The sequence below is a fragment of the Copadichromis virginalis genome, linkage group LG11, assembly GCF_057382275.1.
Source record: "Copadichromis virginalis isolate Kocher_CV1m ecotype Utaka linkage group LG11, C_Virginalis_male_GT1.1, whole genome shotgun sequence".
Taxonomy (NCBI): Eukaryota; Metazoa; Chordata; class Actinopteri; order Cichliformes; family Cichlidae; genus Copadichromis; species Copadichromis virginalis.
The window spans coordinates 37,726,469-37,749,922 of NC_140628.1; the positions used below are offsets into that span (position 1 = coordinate 37,726,469).

General features: G+C 38.8%; 3 protein-coding genes across 4 annotated transcripts; 1 reads left to right on the forward strand and 2 right to left on the reverse strand.

Moving 5' to 3' along the window:
• Positions 1-1,264: 1,264 nt before the first annotated feature.
• On the reverse strand, positions 1,265-23,327 carry LOC146699395 (ferric reductase 1). The gene is made up of 15 exons (XM_085472305.1): positions 22,922-23,327; positions 11,441-11,577; positions 10,903-11,000; positions 10,688-10,823; positions 9,542-9,745; positions 9,162-9,263; positions 8,910-9,054; positions 7,670-7,774; positions 6,890-7,005; positions 6,636-6,722; positions 4,146-4,237; positions 3,122-3,180; positions 2,861-2,998; positions 2,093-2,124; positions 1,265-2,005 (listed from the first exon to the last, which is right to left on the reverse strand). Exons 1-15 carry the CDS (start codon positions 23,106-23,108, stop codon positions 1,916-1,918), a joined length of 1,728 nt encoding a protein of 575 aa, XP_085328431.1. The 5' UTR covers positions 23,109-23,327; the 3' UTR covers positions 1,265-1,915.
• Positions 13,571-16,328, forward strand: LOC146699396 (uncharacterized). The gene is made up of 3 exons (XM_085472308.1): positions 13,571-14,274; positions 14,591-14,726; positions 15,009-16,328. The coding sequence occupies exons 1-3, from the start codon at positions 13,679-13,681 to the stop codon at positions 15,759-15,761; spliced, it is 1,485 nt and encodes a 494-aa protein (XP_085328434.1). The 5' UTR covers positions 13,571-13,678; the 3' UTR covers positions 15,762-16,328.
• LOC146699397 (uncharacterized) lies at positions 16,227-19,154 on the reverse strand. Of its 2 annotated transcripts, XM_085472306.1 has the most exons (5): positions 18,768-19,154; positions 18,342-18,433; positions 17,769-17,963; positions 17,604-17,680; positions 16,227-17,347 (listed from the first exon to the last, which is right to left on the reverse strand). In XM_085472306.1, exons 1-5 carry the CDS (start codon positions 18,916-18,918, stop codon positions 16,372-16,374), a joined length of 1,491 nt encoding a protein of 496 aa, XP_085328432.1. In that variant the 5' UTR covers positions 18,919-19,154; the 3' UTR covers positions 16,227-16,371. The 2 variants fall into 2 exon arrangements, with proteins under 2 accessions (XP_085328432.1, XP_085328433.1); XM_085472307.1 differs by lacking the exon at positions 18,342-18,433 and having other exon boundaries at positions 18,768-18,854.
• Positions 23,328-23,454: the final 127 nt, after the last annotated feature.

Consider the following 23,454-nt stretch of genomic DNA (forward strand, 5'->3'; position numbering starts at 1 on the left):
TGTCTTTTGTTTGCTGAAAATGCATTGTGTGGAAATTAGCACACTAGCAAAGACTGTGACAAGGACTGCTACAGTGTAGATAACGTAGGCCAAATTAAGCAATCACTTTGCATCAAACTGAATCTCTTTTATGCTTAATCAAAGGCATTTTGATAAATGCACATTAAACATCATGGGAGACTGAGAGTAATTTAATTAGATCCAAAGATCTCTGAACAGGTATATGTACAAAATAACTACATTTCCTCATGACTTCTAAAGCCAAAGAAATGCACTTGAAATTTTTAATTGGCACGTATCCTCGCAGTGACTTTTTTGAACAGACTGAAACTTCTGCTCACTTATTTTTCAAATGTATGTATGTAGAACCTATAAGGTACATGACTGGCTTCTCCTATTGAAGCCATCATTAAAAAGGACATTATTTACAGATTCATTATGAACAATAGTAAATATGACTTTATGGTGAATGTTATTCAACATATGAAAGTGAAACCAATATTTCGAGGATTTCATAACAATTTCCATTCGTTTTTCAAACCCGTTACAGTTATGAAAACAACAACAACAATTATATTAATATAAAGATAAAACTAAGAAGCTTACCATGTACATACCCATCAAAGGTTTCTCCACCAAACAATAAGTGATGCTTTGCTTGGGGATAAAATAATTATTATCCCGCACTGTTATAGTAATAATAATAATAATTATTATTATTATCATCATCATTTTTTTAAAAGGTCAATTCCATTCATAAAGAAAAGGAAAACCACAAATTACTTACCGTTAATTGAAAAAAATGAAAACAAAATTGAAAATTAAAGGGAAGGCTTTAATCTTTTAATTTAAAAATATTTCAGGTTTCATCTCATCTTTTATTAAAAATGAAATTGCTGACTGTCATCACCTATAATTTAAATTCTTGGCACCACGAATGGTAAATAAGCATCTTGACAGATGACATGCTCTTTGTCTCCCACTCATTTTATTCTTTTTCTAGCAGTACGTTGGTCTTTTTTCACAACATTTTGATGTCCAACCTTTTTTAAAACAAACCTTTGTTGTGCTCAGGGTTCTGAGCTTTCACATTGTGTAAAATAACTTTGTTTTGTTTTTTAATCAAATGCCTTTTTTTGGGGGTGGGGGGGGGGGGGGTTAGGTAGCTAAATTGGCTTGCCTACAGAAAAATTCATTACTTTACTTTATATTTATCAAAGGCTGAGGAAGACACAGGACTTAAATACAGCAGTCAGAGACAGGCTTAAGGTAAAACTCATAAAATGACCTTTTATTAGCATGTCAAAGTCCAGAAACGAAAACCACAGAAACACATGTAAGTAAGCCAACACAATGACAAAGAGAATCTAAGACTATACATGCATTAGAAACACATGGGTGTATGAAGCACACCTTAAACTTACCAAGGACAAAACATAAGAGACAAGAGACTCACAAAATAAAACAGGAAGCAACATAACAGGAAACAAAGACTTAACAACAAAATACAAGAAAACATTGGATAGCAGAAATCAGCTCACATGGAATCAAATATAAGGTCTTTACCTCTAACAGGAACTAGGATTCCTAAAAATCAACAACTAAAAATTTTATAATGCTCGTGGAAAAACATCATTGCACTCTATAATGGACAATCAGTTCTGACCAAATGGAGTTTGGTTAGATGCTGATTGCCAATTTACTTCAGTAACTGAACTTAAGGTTAGCCATGAAACTGAAAGCTTAAGGAAAATATCGAACAAAAACATCCACTAAAAAAAAAAAAAAGAAAAAAAAAAAAAGAGAAAACAATCTCAATGGGTCCAAACTTTCAGTGCACAATATCCCATCAGGTGTATTTGGATAAAATACCAAAAGAAAAAAAACAATTCTTCAGACAATTCTTTTGGGGCTCTTATTTCACCCCAATTCCAACCAAAAGTGCCACCAAAAAGCAAATGTTTCCCAGAAAGAACAGACCGATCAGCAGACCATCAATTTTTACCTAACAAAACAATGTAATTCAATTAAAAGATCATTGCAGTGTTATGGTGATTAATTGTTAATTGCTTTTATATTTCTTTCAACTTACCGATTCTGATTCCACTTCTACAGTAGCACTGCCTGAAATCCAGAGAAGAAACAACAGTTAAAAAGGGCACAACCAACCCCCAGAGTGTTTCCTCATCTGAATCTTATTTTTCAGTTTACTTCAGATTAGTTCTGGCTTGTTTTTAATTATTTGATTTATACCGGTAGATTAAGTTATTTGATTTCAGCTTTCATTTCATTTTAAATTTGTTTACATATTCATTTACATATGATTTAAACAGTTTAAAATCATAAAATATGTGATTACATTTCTTTTAATAATAATAATAATAATAATAATGCATTAACAATTACATTAACCATTTAGCCATATACACACTCCCAGTTTCTTTTGGCCTATACTAGACTAAGAAACAGTTCAATGGCCAAGTAAAGGCCTGTTCCCTTTTCATGTCATGAAATAATGAAGCTTTTTAAGTGTAGTTTTAAATATGACTGAAAAAGGGAGGGAGGCCAATATTGGACTGAAAACTAAAATAGAAAAGACTTAAGAGAGGAGGCAAATCTGGAATACTCCTAGAAAGAATGAATGTCCCTCAGAGGAGCATGTTTTGAGAGGGGTTACACTATAGAACAGTAAGGTTGATTAGACTTTGTCAGAAAACTTTTCAGGAAAAGTTCTGAAAAAAAAGAGAAAAAAGATTTTTTTGTACTAGAATGATGAGATGAGGAGGAGAAAAAACCTTTAACCTTTACATGCACTTTTCTAAGTGATGATTACTTATAATGAGGAAAAACAAAGATTTACTTTTCTCCTTAGATTTCCCATTATGAACCTCCAACATGATGTAAAAGAGAGCTTCCCAGGCAAGAAAGCCACCCATGACTTTCATTAACCATCCATCACTGCTGTCAATCAAGTTCAGGCCTGTAAATATGGCTCCCACTGTGTAACACAAAGAAACACATATTTAAGACCAACAGCACGGGTGACGGTGTGTCTGCTTTGGAAAATAAATTAGAATTTATAAAAGAGTGCAGAACAGCATGAAGTAAAACAAAGGCTTACCGGCTAAAGATTTTATTATCACTGCATTCAAAAAATGTGATGTGTTGAATAGATACCGCCTGTCAAACAAAAGAGAATAAATATGAAAACATAAACCGCTGAAGTCAGTGTAAGAAAGAAAGGACAGCACATATCATTTGCTTGACAGAAGCAGCAGTGGTGGACAAACACACAGTGAAAAGAGATCTGTGAAGAAGATTCAGTGCATCACCCGGCATCCTAAGCTTATTGCATCATAACCAGCGGATGGTTCTGGGTCACCTGATTAAGCCCCAAGTAAAAGCTATAACAAAACAGAAAATTTTAGGCCTAAAATTAAAAGTAGAGAGGGTTGCTGTTTCTGAGAGCTGGTTTCATGGTAGAGGGGGCTGAAAGCAGCAGCCTCCTATACCTACTTTTGAAACTCTAGGAAAAACAGCCAGTCTGACAGCAAAGTGTTCTGTTAGGATAATAAGGTATTGCGAGGTCTTGTAGATATGAGATATGAGTGTTTCCATTGAGAAAAAAGTTTTGTTTCCCTTTGGAGAAATGACTTCATTCATGGATATGTATGCTTATTTAGTATTTTGGGCGGATGGTTATATTGGTGACACTGGGAGATTGGCTGAACTGTTCAGTGTTCAATCCATGATGGTGGCTCCTTCTTCACAGTCACTTAACTGGGGCTAAGCATGGAGCATGGCCTCCAAAGCTACAGCCATTCAGTGAAATAACTAAACATTTGGTACACTGAACAGTAAAGTGCCAGTGAGAAAAGATGGAAAAGATTTGAAATTGTAATGATATTTATGGAAGAAATATGAACAGAGCTATCAGAGGTTATCAACTACACTGAAACGAGTGAACAGTGAATGCAGTCATTAAGCAGGTGCTGCCCCATGCTTTTGGCTGATGGTGTTTCCAAAATTTGTCAAATAAGTGTACTAAAAAACAATAATGTGTGTAAAACAGTCATTGAACTCTAAAATGTGTGTTGGCATGCCATAGTAAATTAAATTAGAAGCACACACAGATTGATACATACAGGTGATGCTGTGGTCCGCAGCGCAGCATAGCCACTATAGGCTGGAAGAAGGAGAGGATCATAACCAGACAACCCAACACTGGATGTGCTCCCTGGAAACCAACAGCATTAACACTGGTAATCATGATGATGTAAATATCAGTCTGACAGTGGAAACACGTAACTACAGAGAGTGTTTAAAGAATGTCAAGACAAATAAAAAATTTAAATGATACTTTGATTTTATAGAGATGCTGTTTTTAATAATTACCATTACTATTAAGAAGAGTTACTTAATAATATCTTCCAGTATGTTGGCTGTGCTTTTGATCTGTGTTGTATAGTATTGTTTAATGTTTAATTTACATCGCTTAAATTACTGTAAGGTGTAATTATCTCTGGTTGCAAAGGAGTTTTTAATGATAAGCAAATTTTTTAATGAAATTAAAAACACAGTGACAAACTGCATGATAACTCAGAGGACACAAGTCTGTGGGTCTTAAACGGTAAATGGATCGGTACTTATAAAGCACCTTCCTACTCACTTCCTTTTATGTGGTTTGAGGATGACTATTTACCCCAAGATCTGAAAGATGCCAGAATAGTGCAGCTGCACAAAGGCAAAGGTGAAAAGTCCTGTTGTGTCAACTATCAAGCAGGCAAGATCCTCTATAAGGTGATTTTAAAAAGGTTGAATACCTATCTTCAGAAGGGACACTACCAGAAAGCCAGTGCAGTTTCCCCCAGAGCAGAGGCACCGTTGACATAATGCTCGCCGCAAGATAGATCCAAAAGAAATGTAAGAAACACAATATGCATCTGTAAAACCTCTTTGTTAAGGTGTTCAACATTAACGTCATGCCCACAATCTTGGGTATGACGCTATTTTCTGAACAGGAATCCCTCCCAAGATGGAAAAAGTAATCAGATTCTTTCATGATGGTGTAAACACAAGACTGGTCATTGGCTGAGATGATGATGAGTTTCCCATCACTCAAGTCAAGCAAGGATGCTCCAACACTCTTCAGCTCCCGTTTTAGATGTTGCTTCTCTCTGCTTTCAAAGACTTAAATACAGCCATCCAGATCACACACAAGACAGATGGAGGTAAAATTAATGCTCAGCGCCTAAAGGCAAAGACAAAAGTCACTAGATCACTTTTTCATGACTTCCTCGATCCTGATTACTGTTCTATAGTCAACAGCAAGCATGCCTGAAATAAAGATCAACAATAAGGTCCTTGGAAATTTTAACTCCATAACCGAACTTAGTTAGCTTACAAAGTATCGAGGTATCCAACAGCATTGCTAAGGAAAGTGCTTCCGATAGACTCCACAAGCAAGTGTGGAACGAAGATTCTGAGATATGATTGTTCGGTTTTTCTCTGTATCTATTATTGTAGGATCTACTGTACAATATAAAGTGCCTTAAGGTGACTGTTGTTGTGATTTGGCGCTATATAAATAAAGTTGAAATGAATTGAATAGATCCTACATGAGGGTACACAAAAATAGTGCTATTTTGGACTTTATCAATCCTAATAGCCAGTCATATATATCCTTGGGTTGAGCATTTCCTAGTACTACCGTTGGTTATCCATGCACAAACACACTTAATGTGGGAGCCAAGTTAAGATAGTTCATATGTTTTAGTATTTATATTTCGCTGTTGTTAAGCGTGGTTGTGTAATTAATAATTTAAGAAGTAAATGCATGTTTATGGTGGAACTAAAATTATTTTATTGCTGTATTGGTTTGGTTACGTAGCACCATGAATATATGTGCCTTAAAGACTCGTGTTTATAGTAAAATCCGGGCATCACGGATGTATGCAAATTAGCGCATGTGGTGCGGGAGGGGGGAGAGAGAAAAAGAGTTAACACGGCATAAGCTATACGGCAGCAGGGTAGAACAGAGCCACACGGTTTTCCTACCGTAGTAGGTTATTTTGTTGAGGATAAGTTAAACCTGACCACTCCTGTAAGATGCAAACTGTAGAATAAATTTTTTGTTACATCTTTTCACATCGGAGTCCCGTAAAGTTCTTTCTCCTCTTCAAACTGACGTTCCTGAGTGAAGCACGGGAAAACTGGTCTCACGGCTTATACACTTAATTTAGCACTTTTATCTATGCCTAAGTGCTTTTGTAACATTCACAAACACACACATACACACACACACGGTGCATCTCAAGGCTCAGTATCTTGTCCGTAGATTTACTAATTGCAAAACATTTTAAAGCTGGTATTAAAGGAGACTCAAATGTGGTACAATAAAATCTGAAGGATATTTGGATTCATGTATCAAATAAACAATAATTTGTATTCAGTAATTCCAACCAAAACCTTTGTGAACTTCGACACTAGGACCAAGTTCATATCATAAAAATCGTTATTTACTGGCAAATAATAGTGTGTTACATAGGTAAAGCCAGTTTTGTTGTTTGATTGATCTGTAATTAAAAAATATAAAACTGTAATAATTCTGATACTAGCAGAGTTAGTGTACCAACCCCAGACCAGTCCCGAGTATGAGCGAAAATGAGGATGAAAGCAATGATTGTGGCTGCTACCGTCAGAAGCATTACTCCAACATGGACCTGGAGGAACATAAAGAATACAACATGATATTAAGCAAGTCAAACATATACAAAATCAACAGTTCCCAAATAAGATTAAGCTTGGACCAACTGTCTTAAAAGTCTAACATATCTGACATATAATACTTAATATTTTCTTAGTATGTTTTTTTTCTATGATGACTCACCACAAACCAGAGATCTTTGTTGTACATTGTTGTTCCCTTGGCCATTGTTTTCAGATACCGGGCAACCATCATTCCCAGTGTTCCCGTGGTCATCCAGGCAATCAGCATTAGTGACCCTGAAAAACAGTTTAGTTTTGGAGTTCTCTCCACTTCTCTTTGTTTTATGAGTTAAGATGAGTTTCTTTCCCTGGTCCCAACATGTCTTTAGTCTATATATCGGTTTACTATAAAAAGAATTAAACCAACTGAGGCAAGCCATTAGGAGTACAACACAGAAATATTTTTATAGCTTTCAAACTGTATACAAACAATCGATTTTGATGGTGTACATTCGTACAATATGTTACAAATGATTGTTTTGCATGATGATAAGTCACTGTGTCATGAAAGAGGCAAGAGTTACTGCCAAGAAATATGCATCTAACTTGTAAAACCCAATCCACGTTTTTGGTCTATTTTGTCACGTCGAGGGATTAAACTGAATTTCCCGGCGGAACCAATCCAAGGAATTAATAGAGTTTCATCTAATCTAATGTAGTCTAGTCATTAAACGCTGTGAAATGCAACAGAAATGTAAGTCTACTTGGTATTATAGATAAAATAGTTTAATCTTAATGGAAGAAAAAATTCAATGTCTTCCCATGTTCCCAGTAGCATGTATCCTCGACTATTCACCGGTTAACACAGTGTACTAACTGTCAACTGGTTGGCCAAAGTAAGTGAGAAAGGACTTTACATAGTGACTCTTTCACACAGAGACCTCTCTGTGCAGGATCTTACCATGAGCTTTGATGATATCAGGAAATCCCCTTTCACTTACAACAGGAGTAGAAATGGCCATCTTAGTAGTGCTGACGAAGTCGTGCTTATGGAATTGGATTTGTCCTGTAGCAAAGATATCGCAAAGCTTATACACAACTGTTTGTATATGTATAGCTGTGTGTGTGTACACAGAATAAGCTGAATCAAAAAAAGAGTAACACGGCCAGGACGAATGAAGGAAAATAACCATCTGCTCTCTCAGTCGAGACGAAAAATTAGCTGCAGTTACTGAAAAAAACACATCCATAAGTGAAGTATTGAAAGGTGATGAAAGTGATTACATGGCCAAAGCATGAAACACATTATTTTAATGCTAATGGCTGAGTATTTCCAAAAGTTGATTCTGTTCATCTGGACGTAGCGTTTTGTGGGAGAAACGTTTCGTCATCATCCAGGTGACGTCTTCAGTCTCAGCTGACTGCAGGTTTCCCCAATCTTATAAACAGTACATTTGCATAATGACTGAAACCAGCCCATTGAAGGAACAAAGGACTGGGAGGTCAGTTCCTTAATCATAATTATGCAAATTCTCATGACCATTGATCAACAACCATGGCAACAACAACAACAACAACAACAATGGCTGAGTAAGTTTGAATCTGTAATCGAAAATTTAGATACATGCTGGTGTATGATTCCTTTATGATATTTTTATTTTTATTAAATTTTTTTGTTGTTTTACAAAAGAAAAACACTTTAGAAAGAAACTTTAACATAGACATGAAAAATATTCTTTTATATTTTTTTTCATAAACTGACCAGGGTTGTTAAACATGTGACTTCTTTTAAAATGTTCACACGATTGGAAAAGGAAGTACAATCAAAGGCCCTGCTTAACTGTTCAAAATAAAAGTATTTACTTGAGTATAATTTTGTTATTAGTACGTTTTTTCAGAGTGAAGTGCTTAAAGATTGCACATTTAAATAATCGCCTAAATTTTAAGAGTGATGGAACAGATCTTTCTTATGGGCGACAAACCCTCACCACCATGTAGCCTTGACATGAAGAGTTTGGACACTCTTTTTCATCCAATCACCTGCATGCATGTCTTGAGACATATGTGCTATTTTCTCTAAGTATATTGTGAAGTCCATAGTCTTCTTCATCGCATGCTATCTTCAAGTTATTGATATGATAGGTTAAGTTATATAAACTACACTGCTGTGGTGTAAGAAACAGTCTGGCACATGTAGTTACCATTGCTGCTGGGTCCGCAGACAAACATGAAGTAGTAGGATTGGCTGAAACCTGAAGTCCCCTGTATAGAAATTATCTCCGTAGTAGTGAAGGAACAACTGATGACATTGTTCTGCAATGACGTTGTTATATTATAAACGTTCCCCTGTAGGACACATAAGAAATTTCACAATTTTTAAGAGCAGAAACAAAGCATTATATCTAAACATTCTAGCCTTATATAAATCACTGATATCAGAAAAACTTCAGTACCAGAGCAACAACTTGTGGAGTTGTTCGTCCTGTTGAATACATATGTTGCACACCAACTTGTCCATTACTGTTCATTCCACAAACATAAATATCATCGTTTCCCTGAGGAAAGACAAATATAGTAAGGAATTAGCATGCTCATTATTTAATGATTAATTCTTGTGGGGGGAAAAAATCCAAACTTGTTGATATTGTTTGGGAAAACAAGGCAACCAGATGTTTTCTAAAAGTTGTGAACTTTCAAAAACAAACTGAAGTTGTAACAGCAGCTGTTCACCCACAGGTGCTGCTCATGTACAAGTATGCCAAGAGCCTTACTATTGTTATCTCTTAAAAAAAATGTAACAGTCATAGAATCAAGAACATTTTCATTACGCTACCATCTTCTGATCATCAGAGAATCCAAAAGCGATGTAGCCTTCATAAGGACCAGTCATCTCATACTGGACAGCTGTACCACCGGCTAACATCATGGCTGACATGAAATAACAGCTAGCACTGACTGCTGGGTCACAGTTTGAAGGCTGACTGAAGCACACTTTGGTGACGCCACAGTTAGCGCTAGAGATGGATGCAGCTGATTTCTGGACATACACAGAGGAAGAGAGAGAAAGAAACCATGACATCATCATGTTGTACTTGAATATACCATTTAGCATTTTCTTTTCTCAGTTTCCATATATATTAACATTAAGCCAAGCTCAGTACTGCACATTACTGTTCTATAGTTCTGCTAACAAGCTATTTAGAAACTAGGTATAAATGGCTTGAGTACATAAGTACATCCATACTGTTTACAATCACCAACTAATCTAACAAGTATATCATCCACAGAGGCACAGTTAGAACACGCAGAGTTCCTGTGTCAATGACAGTACTAACCGTTAACCACTATGTTGGCCCTAACATCAACCTCTGAGGTTTTTGCCTATTTTCCCAATTGGGAAATTTTGTGCAAGACCAAAATGCATGTGTGAGACTTCGCTTGAAAAATCTCTCTCACAGTTGAGAGAAAACCAAACACTAACGTGATAGATATTAAGAGTTAACAAAAACAGTCAAATCTTAAACAAAAAAGAAAATTCTGATTTTGAGAAAACACCTATTGTATGAAAGCGCCCAAGCTCAATGGGCCATGCTAACTCTGGGCTCTCAAGAAAAGCTCTAGAAATTCAAGAGTGTATGACAAACGTGAAGCAGATTTCTAAAAATTCAGGTTTACGCATAAACTACATAAACAGCAGTGTTGCTAGACTGACTTTTTCATCTTTCATATTTGTCCATCAAGGCCAGAATATTTATTGCTTTCCATTTAGTGTGTCTGTGCTAGATAGAGCAGTGTACACCCATCTCCTGATCCACAGTCAGCCCCAGTATAAGATGTGCCACAGAATATAAAAGATGGTAGACTGCCATCAGCCTCAAAACCAACGGATACTTTCAAATCAGTTAAACTGGCCAATGATTCAACCAGCTTGTTTGGTAGTGAATTTCATATTGTGTTCAAAACAGACATTGTTACTTACAACAAGTGGTGCAGGGTCTGTACTGCCATTCCCAGTGAGGGCACCTGCAGATCTAGCAGCTCTGCCATTAGTGAAGGTCAGGACAGAGCTCATCACATTAACCCAAAATGTTGTAGAATTCTGCACAAAGGATGCACTGCAGCGACACCAAAACCAGTGTGAACTGGGGTATAAACACTTAGTCAAAGTGCTTTGCTAGAATGAATGAACTTTACCGGAACTGAACAGCTTTGATGTCTCCTGATGGTTCTGATCTCCATGTCACCCGAATGTAGCTGCTATTAAAGCCTGATGTGTGGGACACAGCCGAGCTCTGGACACACACACATGAGAGAGAGACTATGACATCATTATGTTGTTTGAATGTACTGTATATCATCTGTTTTCGTTATTTGACATGTTTATACTGTTTCAGTCACTGTTATACATAGTTAAAGTTACCAAAGGAAAGCAAATCAAATGATGTGCTGTGAAACAATATTGCAATATAATTTTAATTATGCACCTTGCAGCTTGTCACTAAAACTATGTATTAACTTTGTATAGGTAGGTCTAAGATTTGCTCTATTGCACATGTTCACATTGTTTTCTTTAGTATTTGCGTCAGAAAAAAACCTGACTGTCTTTTTCAGTAATGTACTGAATACATTAAATGTTTTCATTTTACTTCATTGATTGATATGCCCTTCAGTAGACTTAAGGTATAACATATGATCATGCATGATGCTCACATTAACATGAAAGGAAACTCACAGGTCTTTGGCTGCAGGTGAGGACTTTAGCAGCCCCTGCTGGTGTGGCAAAGGAACCTACAGGAGTCTCACTTCCCACTTCTATAGCCTCCAACAGGAAACCTGTGAATGGTGTGGAGGCCGGACCCTGTAGCTCAACTTGGAATCACAGAAAAACATTTTATTCAGTCAGTTGGACAGTTCTCAACTGGGCCGCTTCTAGACAGGCATATATGAGGGGCCAGACAGAAATGTAAAGGGGGCAAATGGTGGCAACGGAGGCAGGAAAGTGGTGGCCAAATTATTATTTAAAAAAGAAAAAAAAAAAAAAAAAAGAGAGTTCACCAAATCTTAAGAAATAAAACCAAAAAATAGAATAAAAATTAAAAGAATAAAATTAAGTATCCGTCCAACTCTTTACAGCCAACATGGAATGTATCTTAATTGAATGACCTGATTCTCAAATAAATTTGCAAAATAAAGCAAGAATAAAATAAGACCTCTCACTATAGCGAATATTTACAAAACTTAAAAGGGGTTGGCATAGTAATAAAAAAGAAAAAAGAAAAAAGAAAACGATTCACCATGTCTTTTCCTACAATTCTCAAACTAATTTGTAGAACACAGATTTAGAACAGAGCATTTTAACTTTTTGTTCTCGTTTTAAGCTTGTTTGTTTTGCAAGTAACTGAACTCTGTTGTTATAGAGTGGATTGAGGAGAGTGGAGCTATTCAGTTGCAGACAGTCTCCTGCTTCCCTTTCCAAAAACTTAGATATATATCTATATAGATATAGATATATATCTATAGATATATCTATATAGATATAGATCTATAGATATAGATCTATAGATATCGATATAGATATATAGATATATAGTAGGGGTGCAACGATACACAAAATTCACGGTTCGGTTCGGTTCGATACTTTGGTGTCATGGTTCGATATTTTTTTGATACAAAAAAATGTTCATGCATTTTTAATTTGTCATTTATTAAAATTATAAATATATATTTTAACTCAAAAGTACAGTTTTTAAATTTAACCCTAACCCTTGTGCGTGTTTTTTATTTTGACAGCGAATGCGCACCTGCGGACCACTTATGTGCAGCCCTGGTTATTTAGCTCGTCATATTGCAGCCACAGAAATTCTTTTGTCCATGAAACCATAAAGCTGCACTTTCTTTTTGCCTTATAGTCTGATTTGTCATAACTTCTCCGTTTTGTGGTAAGCTTTTCTTTGGCTGTCACTTCTTCACCCTGACCTGTCTTATTTGGCTCAGCAGAACTGAAATGCTTTTACACAGGCACTCACATAAGCTCAGCGATTCTCTGCGCGATCAACCTCTCACATGTTTAAGCTGCGGGAGATTTCACTTGTCATGTTTGCATAGTAAGCTAACGATTAATAAGACGATGTCAGAGGAATTGGTGCGCAAATTATCATCACTCACAGATCAGTGCTGTCGCTCTCTATACACAGTTCGCACGATTGCAAAGTGAAAGCAAAAAAACGAGCGCAAATTCAAACGCGACTTCAATATGTCACATATTGACAGTGGCTCACCGATGCCAATGACATAATTACCCAGCTACATTTCTGAAAGAATGCAAAAGCATTGACATATATTTTCCTTCCTACAATAGCCCGACGGGCAGGGAAGAGATAGATTTTGGTAGCCCGACTGAAAAAATCGCTAGCTTCGGGACGTCGGGCTAGCGATATTGCAAGCCCTGTATCTGATTGAGGAATCACTCATCTTTGGAAAAGAGAGTTTATTACAGAGAAATGGCTCTTTCCAAAATAAAAGCTATACTATCCGCTTCTTCCGGGCTATATTCTCAGCAGCATAAGGAGAATCATGTGCTAACAGCGGTCTAAATGACTCGGCTAAAGTTAGTAGCATGCTTGCTTTTTTTTGTCTGCTTTCACTTGTCTTTGCACTAGGATGATGTCGGCGTAAATGTGCAGTCATATTCGTTGTGTTCCCACTAGTGCATTCAGGTTAATCTCGTTGAAATGACCTTAACGCCACAACACGGCAAATCTCCGTTAACGAGCTACCGCCGATCGCTCCGTGCATGGGGCTAGACGGCCAACATGTTAACGAGCTAACTGCGCTAACACACTAGTTCACACCAATGTAATAGACTACTTGCACTAGGGCATGTGACGTATTTCCGTTTCCAAATAGTACCGCTTGTGCGTTTCCGGTACGTTTGCTTATCTATCGGTAGCTATGCTAATGTCGCTTCAGAATGAGTATAAAAAGGAAAGTATTTAAAACAGAACATTTTCAAAAACAGGAGAAGAAATACTCCGAGCATTGCTGTGTCCCACTTTGTTCAGCTTCAGCCAAATTTAACGGCATACTAAGTTTTCATGCCTTTCCGACCCATTCCGACTTGAGAAGACAATGGCTGTTAAACATACGCCGGGATCATTTCACGATTACCTCTCACACCAGGGTCTGCTGCAGACACTTTGCCAGTGATCAACTCATAGAGCCAACAACCCTCGATGGTCGAAGGCGGCTTATTAAAGGTGCTGTACCAACACTTTTTGAGTGGAATGGCTATAAAGTTGAACCCCCGCGGCGTAGTGTTTGGGAGAGAACGGAGCGACGCCCTGAACTAGTTCCTCCTGACGATCAAGAAGAGCACAGTCTTACAAGAGATCATGACTACTGCTCAGTCCCTGAGCCATCTGCATTGGACATATCTGCATCAGCTGCAGAAGACCTGTCCAAAGACGTGGAGACTCTGAGGAAGGAAATACAGGAGTTACGTGTCCAGCGAGAATTTGGGTTACAGCGTTTTGCTGGCTCCGACACTGACATCCGATTCTATACCAGGTACATCTAAGTTCTATTCAAGCTAACTGTTTAAAATATACCAAGGTCACCATCAGTTAAATTTAGAAAGTTTTTCCAGTCTTAATGAAAACAAAATAGAAATTTACTTTTTCTCTGCTGATTGTATGTTTTATGTAGATGCTTTAGTATTTAAACAATATCCTAATGCTACAGGTAAAATACAACACCAAATACTCTTAATCAGACTATTTTATACAGCATTCCATTAGCATATTTGTCACAGTTCACATTATTTTTATGTCAGTGTGTAATGTTAATTAATGATTGACATGATGTATGTCTCTCTCGTGAATAGATTTCCAAGCTATGATCATTTGATGGCATTCTGGGTTTTGATTGAGCCTTGCATCTATAAAATGATCCGGGTTTCAAGAGCCAAGTCAGCTGCCAATCGGAACGAAGAAGTGTTGACACCTGCACGCACATCAACAGTAGGTTATGGGTTTGTTGGTAGTTAGAACTAGAGGTGTAATGTTATTGTATTTATGTACAATAACATTACTTTATGTACAGTAGCATACATACACAGGTGTATGTATGCTAGACTCAGTATCCTTTACATACATACACCTGTGCACTACAGCACCTCATTGTTTACCCCATGGTACAGTATGGTATGCCTAACCATTACAAAACATTTAGCCAAGAAAAGAATAATTTTACTAGTTCATAGCTTAAGGAGTAACATTTTCCCTTTTGTTTTCACCTTCCAGAGGCAGCTGCTACAGCCAATTGATGAGTTTTTTCTTTTCCTGGTTTTCCTGTCAGTTGGTTTGAAGGAGAGGGACCTGGCACACCGATTTAACATACACCAGTCCACAGTGAGCCGCATTATTGCAACATGGACAAATTTTCTTGCCACTGCACTGGGGTCTCAGTGCATCTGGCTTACACGTGAAGAAGTGCAAGCTTACCTCCCTGAGGAATTCAAAGATTTCTCAGACACCCAGATGATCCTTGACTGTACAGAGCTGAGGTGTCAGACACCATCCTCACCACTTCTCCAAAGTGAAATGTACTCTTCGTACAAATCCCACTGTACGATGAAAGCCCTGGTTGGCATAGCTCCACATGGTCCAGTGACATTCATCTCTAATCTGTATGCTGGTTCGGTTAGTGACAAGGAACTATTCAAACAATCAGGCATTGCTGAGAAGTTGACTGAAGACATGGCAGTGATGGTAGATAAGGGCTTCCTAATCACTGATTGTTGTAAATGCAAAGTGTACTGCCCACCTTTTCTATCTAAGCAGAAGCAGATGCCAGCATACCAGGTTAAGGAGACGCAGGCCATAGCCAGACTCAGGGTGCATGTGGAGCGAGTCATTAGGAGGATCAAACAGAACAAACTTTTTGATAGCATCATTACCATGTCACATGTTTATAATATCAACCAACTGTTTGCAGTGGCATGTATGCTGTCAAATTACCAGAACACAGCATTAGTTAAAAAATGGGTTAAGTGAGACAAGATGGATTTTTCCCAAGACACCAGTGCCAGTACAAGTAACTTATGGAAAATGACCTGCAGCTGAGGCCACTACAGTTGAATTTCTTCCTTCTCAGCTGACAATACTTGATTACAGAACTGGTACTTGAGTGCCGATAGTTGAGTTTCAGTTATTGATAATTCAAATTCATTGCAAATGTTTAATGTTAATAATACTGTTTAATTATACTACTATATTACTATTCAGATTCAACAAAACTATTTATCAAAATTATAAAGTAAATCACTAAATCGTTTTAAAACCATAAGTGACATTGAACTTTTGTAACATCAAAAATACCATTTGTCATTTTCTACAGTTCAGTTATTGTCTAAATGTATATCAGTATGCTAGGCATGGAGTTTTAAATACTTACCATGTAAATAAGTTCTGCACAAATTCAACGTTTTAATGTGTGTTTTTAAAAATTAATTTGATGCCATTGCTTAAATAACAGTTTATTGATGTCACATAAAAGTAACATGTAACAACAAAAGAATTCATGAAATATATTGAAAATAAAACATCAGTTATTTTGTTCCAGCCAGCCTGAAGGATCTGTTTTTCTTTTTGCTGTTTTCACTGTTCATTTTTTCAAACACAGGTATCTTGGCATATATATGTAAAAAAAGAAATAGTCTGCCTTTTCTCTGATTGCATTGTGCACATCTGTATCCATGTATATTCTTTGCACTAGGTAGTCCTCTTGTGCCCACACAACAAAGTCACACCACTGCATCCCACTGATGAGCAGTTGTCCTTGCACTTGCCAGTAATATGCGTGGCTCTTTTTTAGTTTAGGGGTACCACATTCCATCTGCACATATTTGCAGTCAATAAAGTTTTGTACATTGGGACATTTGAATTCGACGAAGCCAAACTGGGGGTATTCATTGGGGTCAAAAACAACACCATCAGGAGATGCAGCAAGCCAGGGGGCAATGGGGTGAATGACCAGACCACAGGGTGAGTAGTTAACATTCATTAGCCTACTATACTCTGCTGCTATTGCAGGCTCCATCTGAGTTCCTCTCCTCATGTCTGCTGTCTGCCTTGTTCCCTTCAATATACGCTCTGCTAGTGACTCGGCCGAGCTCTGGCCTCTGACGTGACACACCTCCCGAAACCTAGAGGCAGTCACTCTGGGCCTTCGGAGCTGATGCCACTCAGACGAAGAGCTTTGCTCACGTGTAGCTTCCTCTATTTTGTGAGCCATTTCCAGAGTTACAGACAAGCTTTTCAGATGCAGAAGCTCTTCTTCTGAGCACACAAACACACAATCTGATGGCAAGATGTCATACCCCTCCAGAGGCAAGTGCGGTGTTGGTGGTGCATCGCGGTGTAGTGTGATGTACCGGGTTGTCAAAACCGGCTGCTGATATGACAGAACACTGCCCTCCTGCACCAGCCCAAAGGCACTTTCCACAAGGGGCTTGTCAGGTCTCATGTTCATTGTGGTCACAAGTGGCCTGTCCTCAATATTAAATTTTGCATATGCCTCCGTTATTCTGAACAAGCAGGGATCTGGTAACGGACCCACCATGCCTCTGTAGAAGCCACTCCTAAAGAAAACATCAATGACAATAATGTAAGGAAGAAGGTTGTTATACTGAACAACAACTAAACTAAAAACTAAAAGGTGTAAAACAGTGGTGCATAAGTTAGAGACTGGGATGTATATGTACATGACTGAGTTAGCCGTCTTCAGAAAGTGTAATGTTGTATGTAAATTAATACCTATTCTGACACATGTATGTATGAAAAAAATAGCAACATACATTTGTAACACATGAAACCAAATTTTACAAATGTAATTACCGTACTCCAGTCTGGGCCATTCTATTTGGTACTGGCTTAGTGAAGATCATGGAGTTGATGGGTCCTGGCCTCACACCCTAACAGAAGACACATTTACTATGGATGGTGTTGCTGTTCATATGTAAACATGGACTAATTCAAAAACTTTAACCTCATTTAAATTACCACTGTCCGTGGCTTGTGCCATTGCTGTTCAGATTCCGTGCAGCTATGCACAGGGGGGACAACCGGCACTCTGAGTTGTGAGTAGTGTGCTGTTTGGAAGAGCAGTGCCACTGTGTGATTGCACATAACAGCGCCTGCCACACAGGAGCACTGGCTATGTGTCAGTATCACCGGCGATGAATCCAGAAGCTTAATCTAAGAAGAAAGAACGAAAATTAAAAATGTAACATCTTCATGGAAGAGCTGAACAGGAACATAGTTCAGTGTTATGGTTACGTACCCTCCTGAATGCTTAGTGTTTCCTTCTCTCCCTATTAAAACAACTTAACCATGCTTGATAACTGTAATAACTTAGATTGTGTATATTTGCAGTATTAACTTGTTGTCAAATGTTTCTGATCACCCAAACACACGTTGATTTAACTATCTGACTAGTCAAATTAGGAGTGATAAAGCAGGGAGACAAGGAAAACATTCAAGTTGATGGGCCTTTAGGAATGAACTTAACTAATGCTTAAATGAACTGAACCCCACTGAACGGGGATTAACAACTTTACACAGCTTCCTGCCTACACTTAGTCTGTGTGGTGCCTCACTCTTCCTCATCGACCTGTAGCACAGGGCTCTCACACCGACCTCCCCTGACAACCTGTCTTTATTGGACACTGAATAAAGATACAAGTACCATTAGCATTATTTCTGTATTACTCATTTCAGCATGTCTTAAACATATATATTTTACACTTAGCAAGAGTAGCATTAGGTAGTTAACTACCTCCATAGTTAGCCAACTACCTAACGCTAATATAACAGTGTCTAACAACAAAAGTGACATTAGTTAAGAAAACCTCAACTATAGTTTAGGACGACATAAAACACCGTTTAAGAAAACATGTAATGTAGAGAACTGACATCAAATGAAGGACATAGCGGAGTAACGTAGTGTTTGCATTTGACGTTAGCTAGCGTTTCTTTGTCGGTTAATTTACGTTTTCTTACCTTCGTAGTTGTGTATATATGATGCAGCATATAACTTAAATCCTTTATCTAATTTGCTGGCGGGGGTAGTCGTCACTCTGCAAATCCGTTGAACATCGGTGATGTTCAATTTTGGGAGCTCTTGTAGGCATCGAGTGTAGAACGTCGCCATGGTTTAACCGCACCGGAAGCACTGGAGCAGGACTACATAGAACGCGGAAGTGTTAGTGCAAGTAGTCCATTGAGCATTGCATGGCACATCCAACATACTGTTTTACTTTAGTCCATGACTCGCTTACCTTCAGGGTCATACGTCACATGAAAACCAAAATAATTCCAAACGCCAGATCTGAATGAAGTTCAATTTGCCTGTTGCAAGGAGAGCTTAACTTCTGTCTCGCTAGCTTGCCCTGCGCTCTTCCTTCTGACTATGCTGTCTGTGTTGAGCGCTCAGTGGATCTGCGCTGGACAGTGCAGCCTAGGCGGAGTAGTCGAACACAGATTCACTGAGCGCTCAACACAGACAGCATCGTCAGAAGGAAAATTGATAAAATAAATTACAAATGTTGTATTGTTCGATACATATGCGTACCGAACCGAAAGCACTGTATCGAACGGTTCAATATCAATACGAATATCGTTGCACCCCTAATATATAGATATATCTGTATATATATATATATATATATAATATATATATATATATATATATATATATATATATATATATATATATATATAGAGAGAGAGAGAGAGAGAGAGAGAGAGAGAGAGAGAGATACACTCAACAAAAATATAAACGCAACACTTTTGTTTTTGCTCCCATTCCCCATGGGATGGACGTAGAGACCTAAAATTCATTCCAGATACACAATATAACCATCCCTCCCAAACAGTGGTCACAAATCAGTCCAAATGTGTGGTAGTGGGCACATCTGCTATATTGAGATAATCCATCCCACCTCACAGGTGTGCCACATCAGGATGCTGATCTGACATCATGAGTAGTGCACAGGTGTACCTCAGACTGCCCACAACAAAAGGCCACCCTGGAATGTGCAGTTTTTTGCGCTATTGGGGGTCTGGGGACCCAGAACCGGTCAGTATCTGGTGTGACCACCATTTGCCTCATGCAGTGCAACACATCGTCGCATGGAGTCTATCAGATTGTCAATTGTGGCCTGTGGAATGTTGGTCCACTCCACTTCAATGGCTGTGCGAGGTTGTTGGATATTCGTGGGAACTGGTACACGCTGTCGTATACGCCGGTCAAGCACATCCCGAACATGCTCAATGGGTGACATGTCCGGTGAGTATGCTGGCCATGCAAGAACTGGGACATTCTCAGCTGCCATCTGCCCTGAACAATGTGAACCATGATTCATCCGTGAAGCGCACACCTCTCCAACGTGCCAGACGCCATCGAATGTGAGCATTTGCCCACACAAGTCTGTTACGGCGACGAGCTGGAGTCAGGTCAAGACCCCGATGAGGACGACGGGCATGCAGTTGAGCGTCCCTGAGACGGTTTCTGACAGTTTGTGCAGAAATTGTTTGGTTGTGCAAACCAATTGTTCCAGCAGCTGTCTGGGTGGCTGGTCTCAGACGATCTTGGAGGTGAACCTGCTGGATGTGGAGGTCCTGGGCTGGTGTGGTTACACGAGGTCTGCGGTTGTGAGGCCGGTTGGATGTGCTGGCATATTCTCTGAAACGCCTGTGGAGACGGCTTATGGTTGAGAAATGAACATTCAATGCACGGGCGACAGATCTGGTTGACATTCCTGCTGTCAGCATGCCAGTTGCACGCTCCCTCATTGCTTGTGGCATCTGTGGCATTTTGCTGTGAGACAAAACTGCACATTCCAGGGTGGCCTTTTGTTGTGGGCAGTCTGAGGTACACCTGTGCACTACTCATGATGTCAGATCAGCATCCTGATGTGGCACACCTGTGAGGTGGGATGGATTATCTCAATATGGCAGATGTGCCCACTACCACACATTTGGACTGATTTGTGACCACTGTTTGGGAGGGATGGTTATATTGTGTATCTGGACTGAATTTTAGGTCTCTACGTCCATCCCATGGGGAATGGGAGCAGTAACAAAGGTGTTGCGTTTATATTTTTGTTGAGTGTATATATATCTATATCTATCTATCTATATCTATCTATCTATATCTATCTATATATATATATATATACCTATATAGATATATATCTATATATATCTATATATAAAGCCTAATTGGATTGCACCACATGCTTCATTGCCTGGGGATGTTTCATTGTTTTGCATTAGTTGGTTATATGGCAGCCATCTTGTTTTCGCCCGTGTGTGTCATTTGGTTTAGCTAAACCGGTATTTAAGTTCCCCTGTGTGTCATTTCAGGAGGTCAGTTTGTCATATGTTTGTTTGAAGCTTTAGTTTAGTCTATTGAGTTGACCTCTTTTATTGGTTTGCCTGTTTAAGTTTTGTCTTTGTTAAATATATTTTCATATTTTTGGGTCAATAAAACCCCTTTTTTAAATTAAAACCACCTGTGTCCTTTATGCTTTACTGCTTGGTCCCTGACATCTATCTGGATCTCTGGATATAGATATCTCCAAGTTATTTCTTATGGACTTCTCATGAGCCAAAATCACTAAATTCCTCTTTCTTCTATGTAACAGAAATGAACAAGCTTTGCTAAAATCGCTGTGATTACATCAGTATATGAAACGAGGAAACTGCTTGTTCATTTTTGTTACATGTGGTGTCTGACAGACGCAGATCCTCCAGTCTGCTCTATGCAGCAGACAGGCTCACAGAAAAAAACTCTTCTCTACCGGACTGAAACTGTGAGAAGAACAATGGACTAGTCTCCCATTGAGTGTAGAAAGATAGATGTATGTTTAGCTGTTAATTATCTTAAGAGTCGCTATGATTTTAACGACAGAGATGTGTTGCTTCGTTTTGCTCAGCCCTGCCTACTGAGAAACCTGACACCAGCTCATTGCAAACAGTGACTGGCTGTTCAGCTGGCGGGAGGGTGAGTGGGGGTTATCTGCCTAGGCTGTGCGAGCCTGCACAAAAACAACGAGGAACGAGCCAACCAGAGGTGAAACCTATCATCTCATGTGTGCCTTTTCCAGCGGATTTTCCAGCTACTGTAGCAAATCATGCCCATTTTCAGTTTTTGGGTAATCTATTATTTTCTTTCTCAACTTCTAAAAGTTTGATTTAAGGATGTTTGCTTAAGGGAGAGTTGCCCCTCCTTGCCCCAGCCGGTGTTGTGCCATAAAGTGATTGCTCGTATTTAAACTGCTATAAGTAACTTGTTGGGCTATAATATGTGAAACATATGTCAAATGCATCCCTCATGGATGCCATAAAGTCATCTTGAGCCACAAACAACATTCGTGTAACAAGGTAGAAGCCGCAATCAGTTTGTGGCAGTGACTTTTATATAACCTTTATTTATGCAGTTAAAAAAAAATAATAATTAACATTAAAAATGTCTTTTGTAAGAGTAAGTTGGCCAAGAAAACAGCAGAAATGGCACCGGCACCGGTGTTCTCAGTCATGTGATGAAAACAAAGTTTTACTGTATTACAAGCAGATATGTCAGAGTCTGACATAAAACAGAGATGCTTCTTAAATTGCCTGAAAATATATAAATGTTTCCCTATTTTGGGGTTAGCCCTTAAAAACACGGCATTCTTAGATAATAATACATAATTTCTATTATGATTTTTCTCTGTACAGGCTGAGATCCTGCTGCTTTGGGGTTTAATGCTCTTTGTTGATTTAGTTGCATGGCTGAAATCACAAACATATCAATGGCAATGAGTGAACTGCTGATCGATCGTAAAATCACCCGTTCTCACTCCCGAGGCGTAACATGTCGACGTTTTGTCACGTCCCGCGGCGTTCCTGAGGAACACGAAAGGAGACCTTCAGCGTTCTTATGGTACGCGGCGGGCTATGGCTGGAATCCAGTGCAATGACGCTCCCGCGGTAATAGACGTTCCAGCCCTAAACCTAACCTTATCCTTAGTCCTGACCATAACCTTATTCCTGACCTTAACCAGGACTTTAATGATGTTAAATCTATACATCGGATTTATTTGTTCGATACTGACGGTACTAGAACACCAGTCCATCTAGTCGGCACCCTCTTACTCCTCTCTTCTTACCTTTGACATCCTCTCCAACTCTGTAGCGCCTTTGCTCTGTGGTGACTATGAAGGGCGATGGTGCCGTTTGTGGGCTCAGCCCTGATTGATGGGATTTCAATTCTTCACAACTGTCTATAACCAGACCTGAGCTGTGTCCTCGGATGAGTGGAGCACTGCACAACAGCAGCAATACAAGAAGATCCATTATTTTCCAGGCGACTCGTTACTGCAGTCAGTGAAAAACATCGAGTACCACGTACTACTGATGTATAGGGTGGAGCACTGCAGGTGCAATAGCTATTGAATAGGGATACTTCTGTTTCGACAGTGTGTCGAGATTAAGAAGCGCAGATGTTTCAGGAACTCTGCTTCAAAGTGTGGGTCAAAACACCCACGTCACCATGGAGTTTCCCAAGGTGGCTTACCTGTTGCTTCTAAGCAGGGGTGGAGCCAGAGCGAATGCGTTTTAATTTTTTTTTTATTCCTATGTAGTGACGGCTCAATCCTTTAGGCCGACAGTGTACAGGCAACGGCACAACACCGACTCGAAG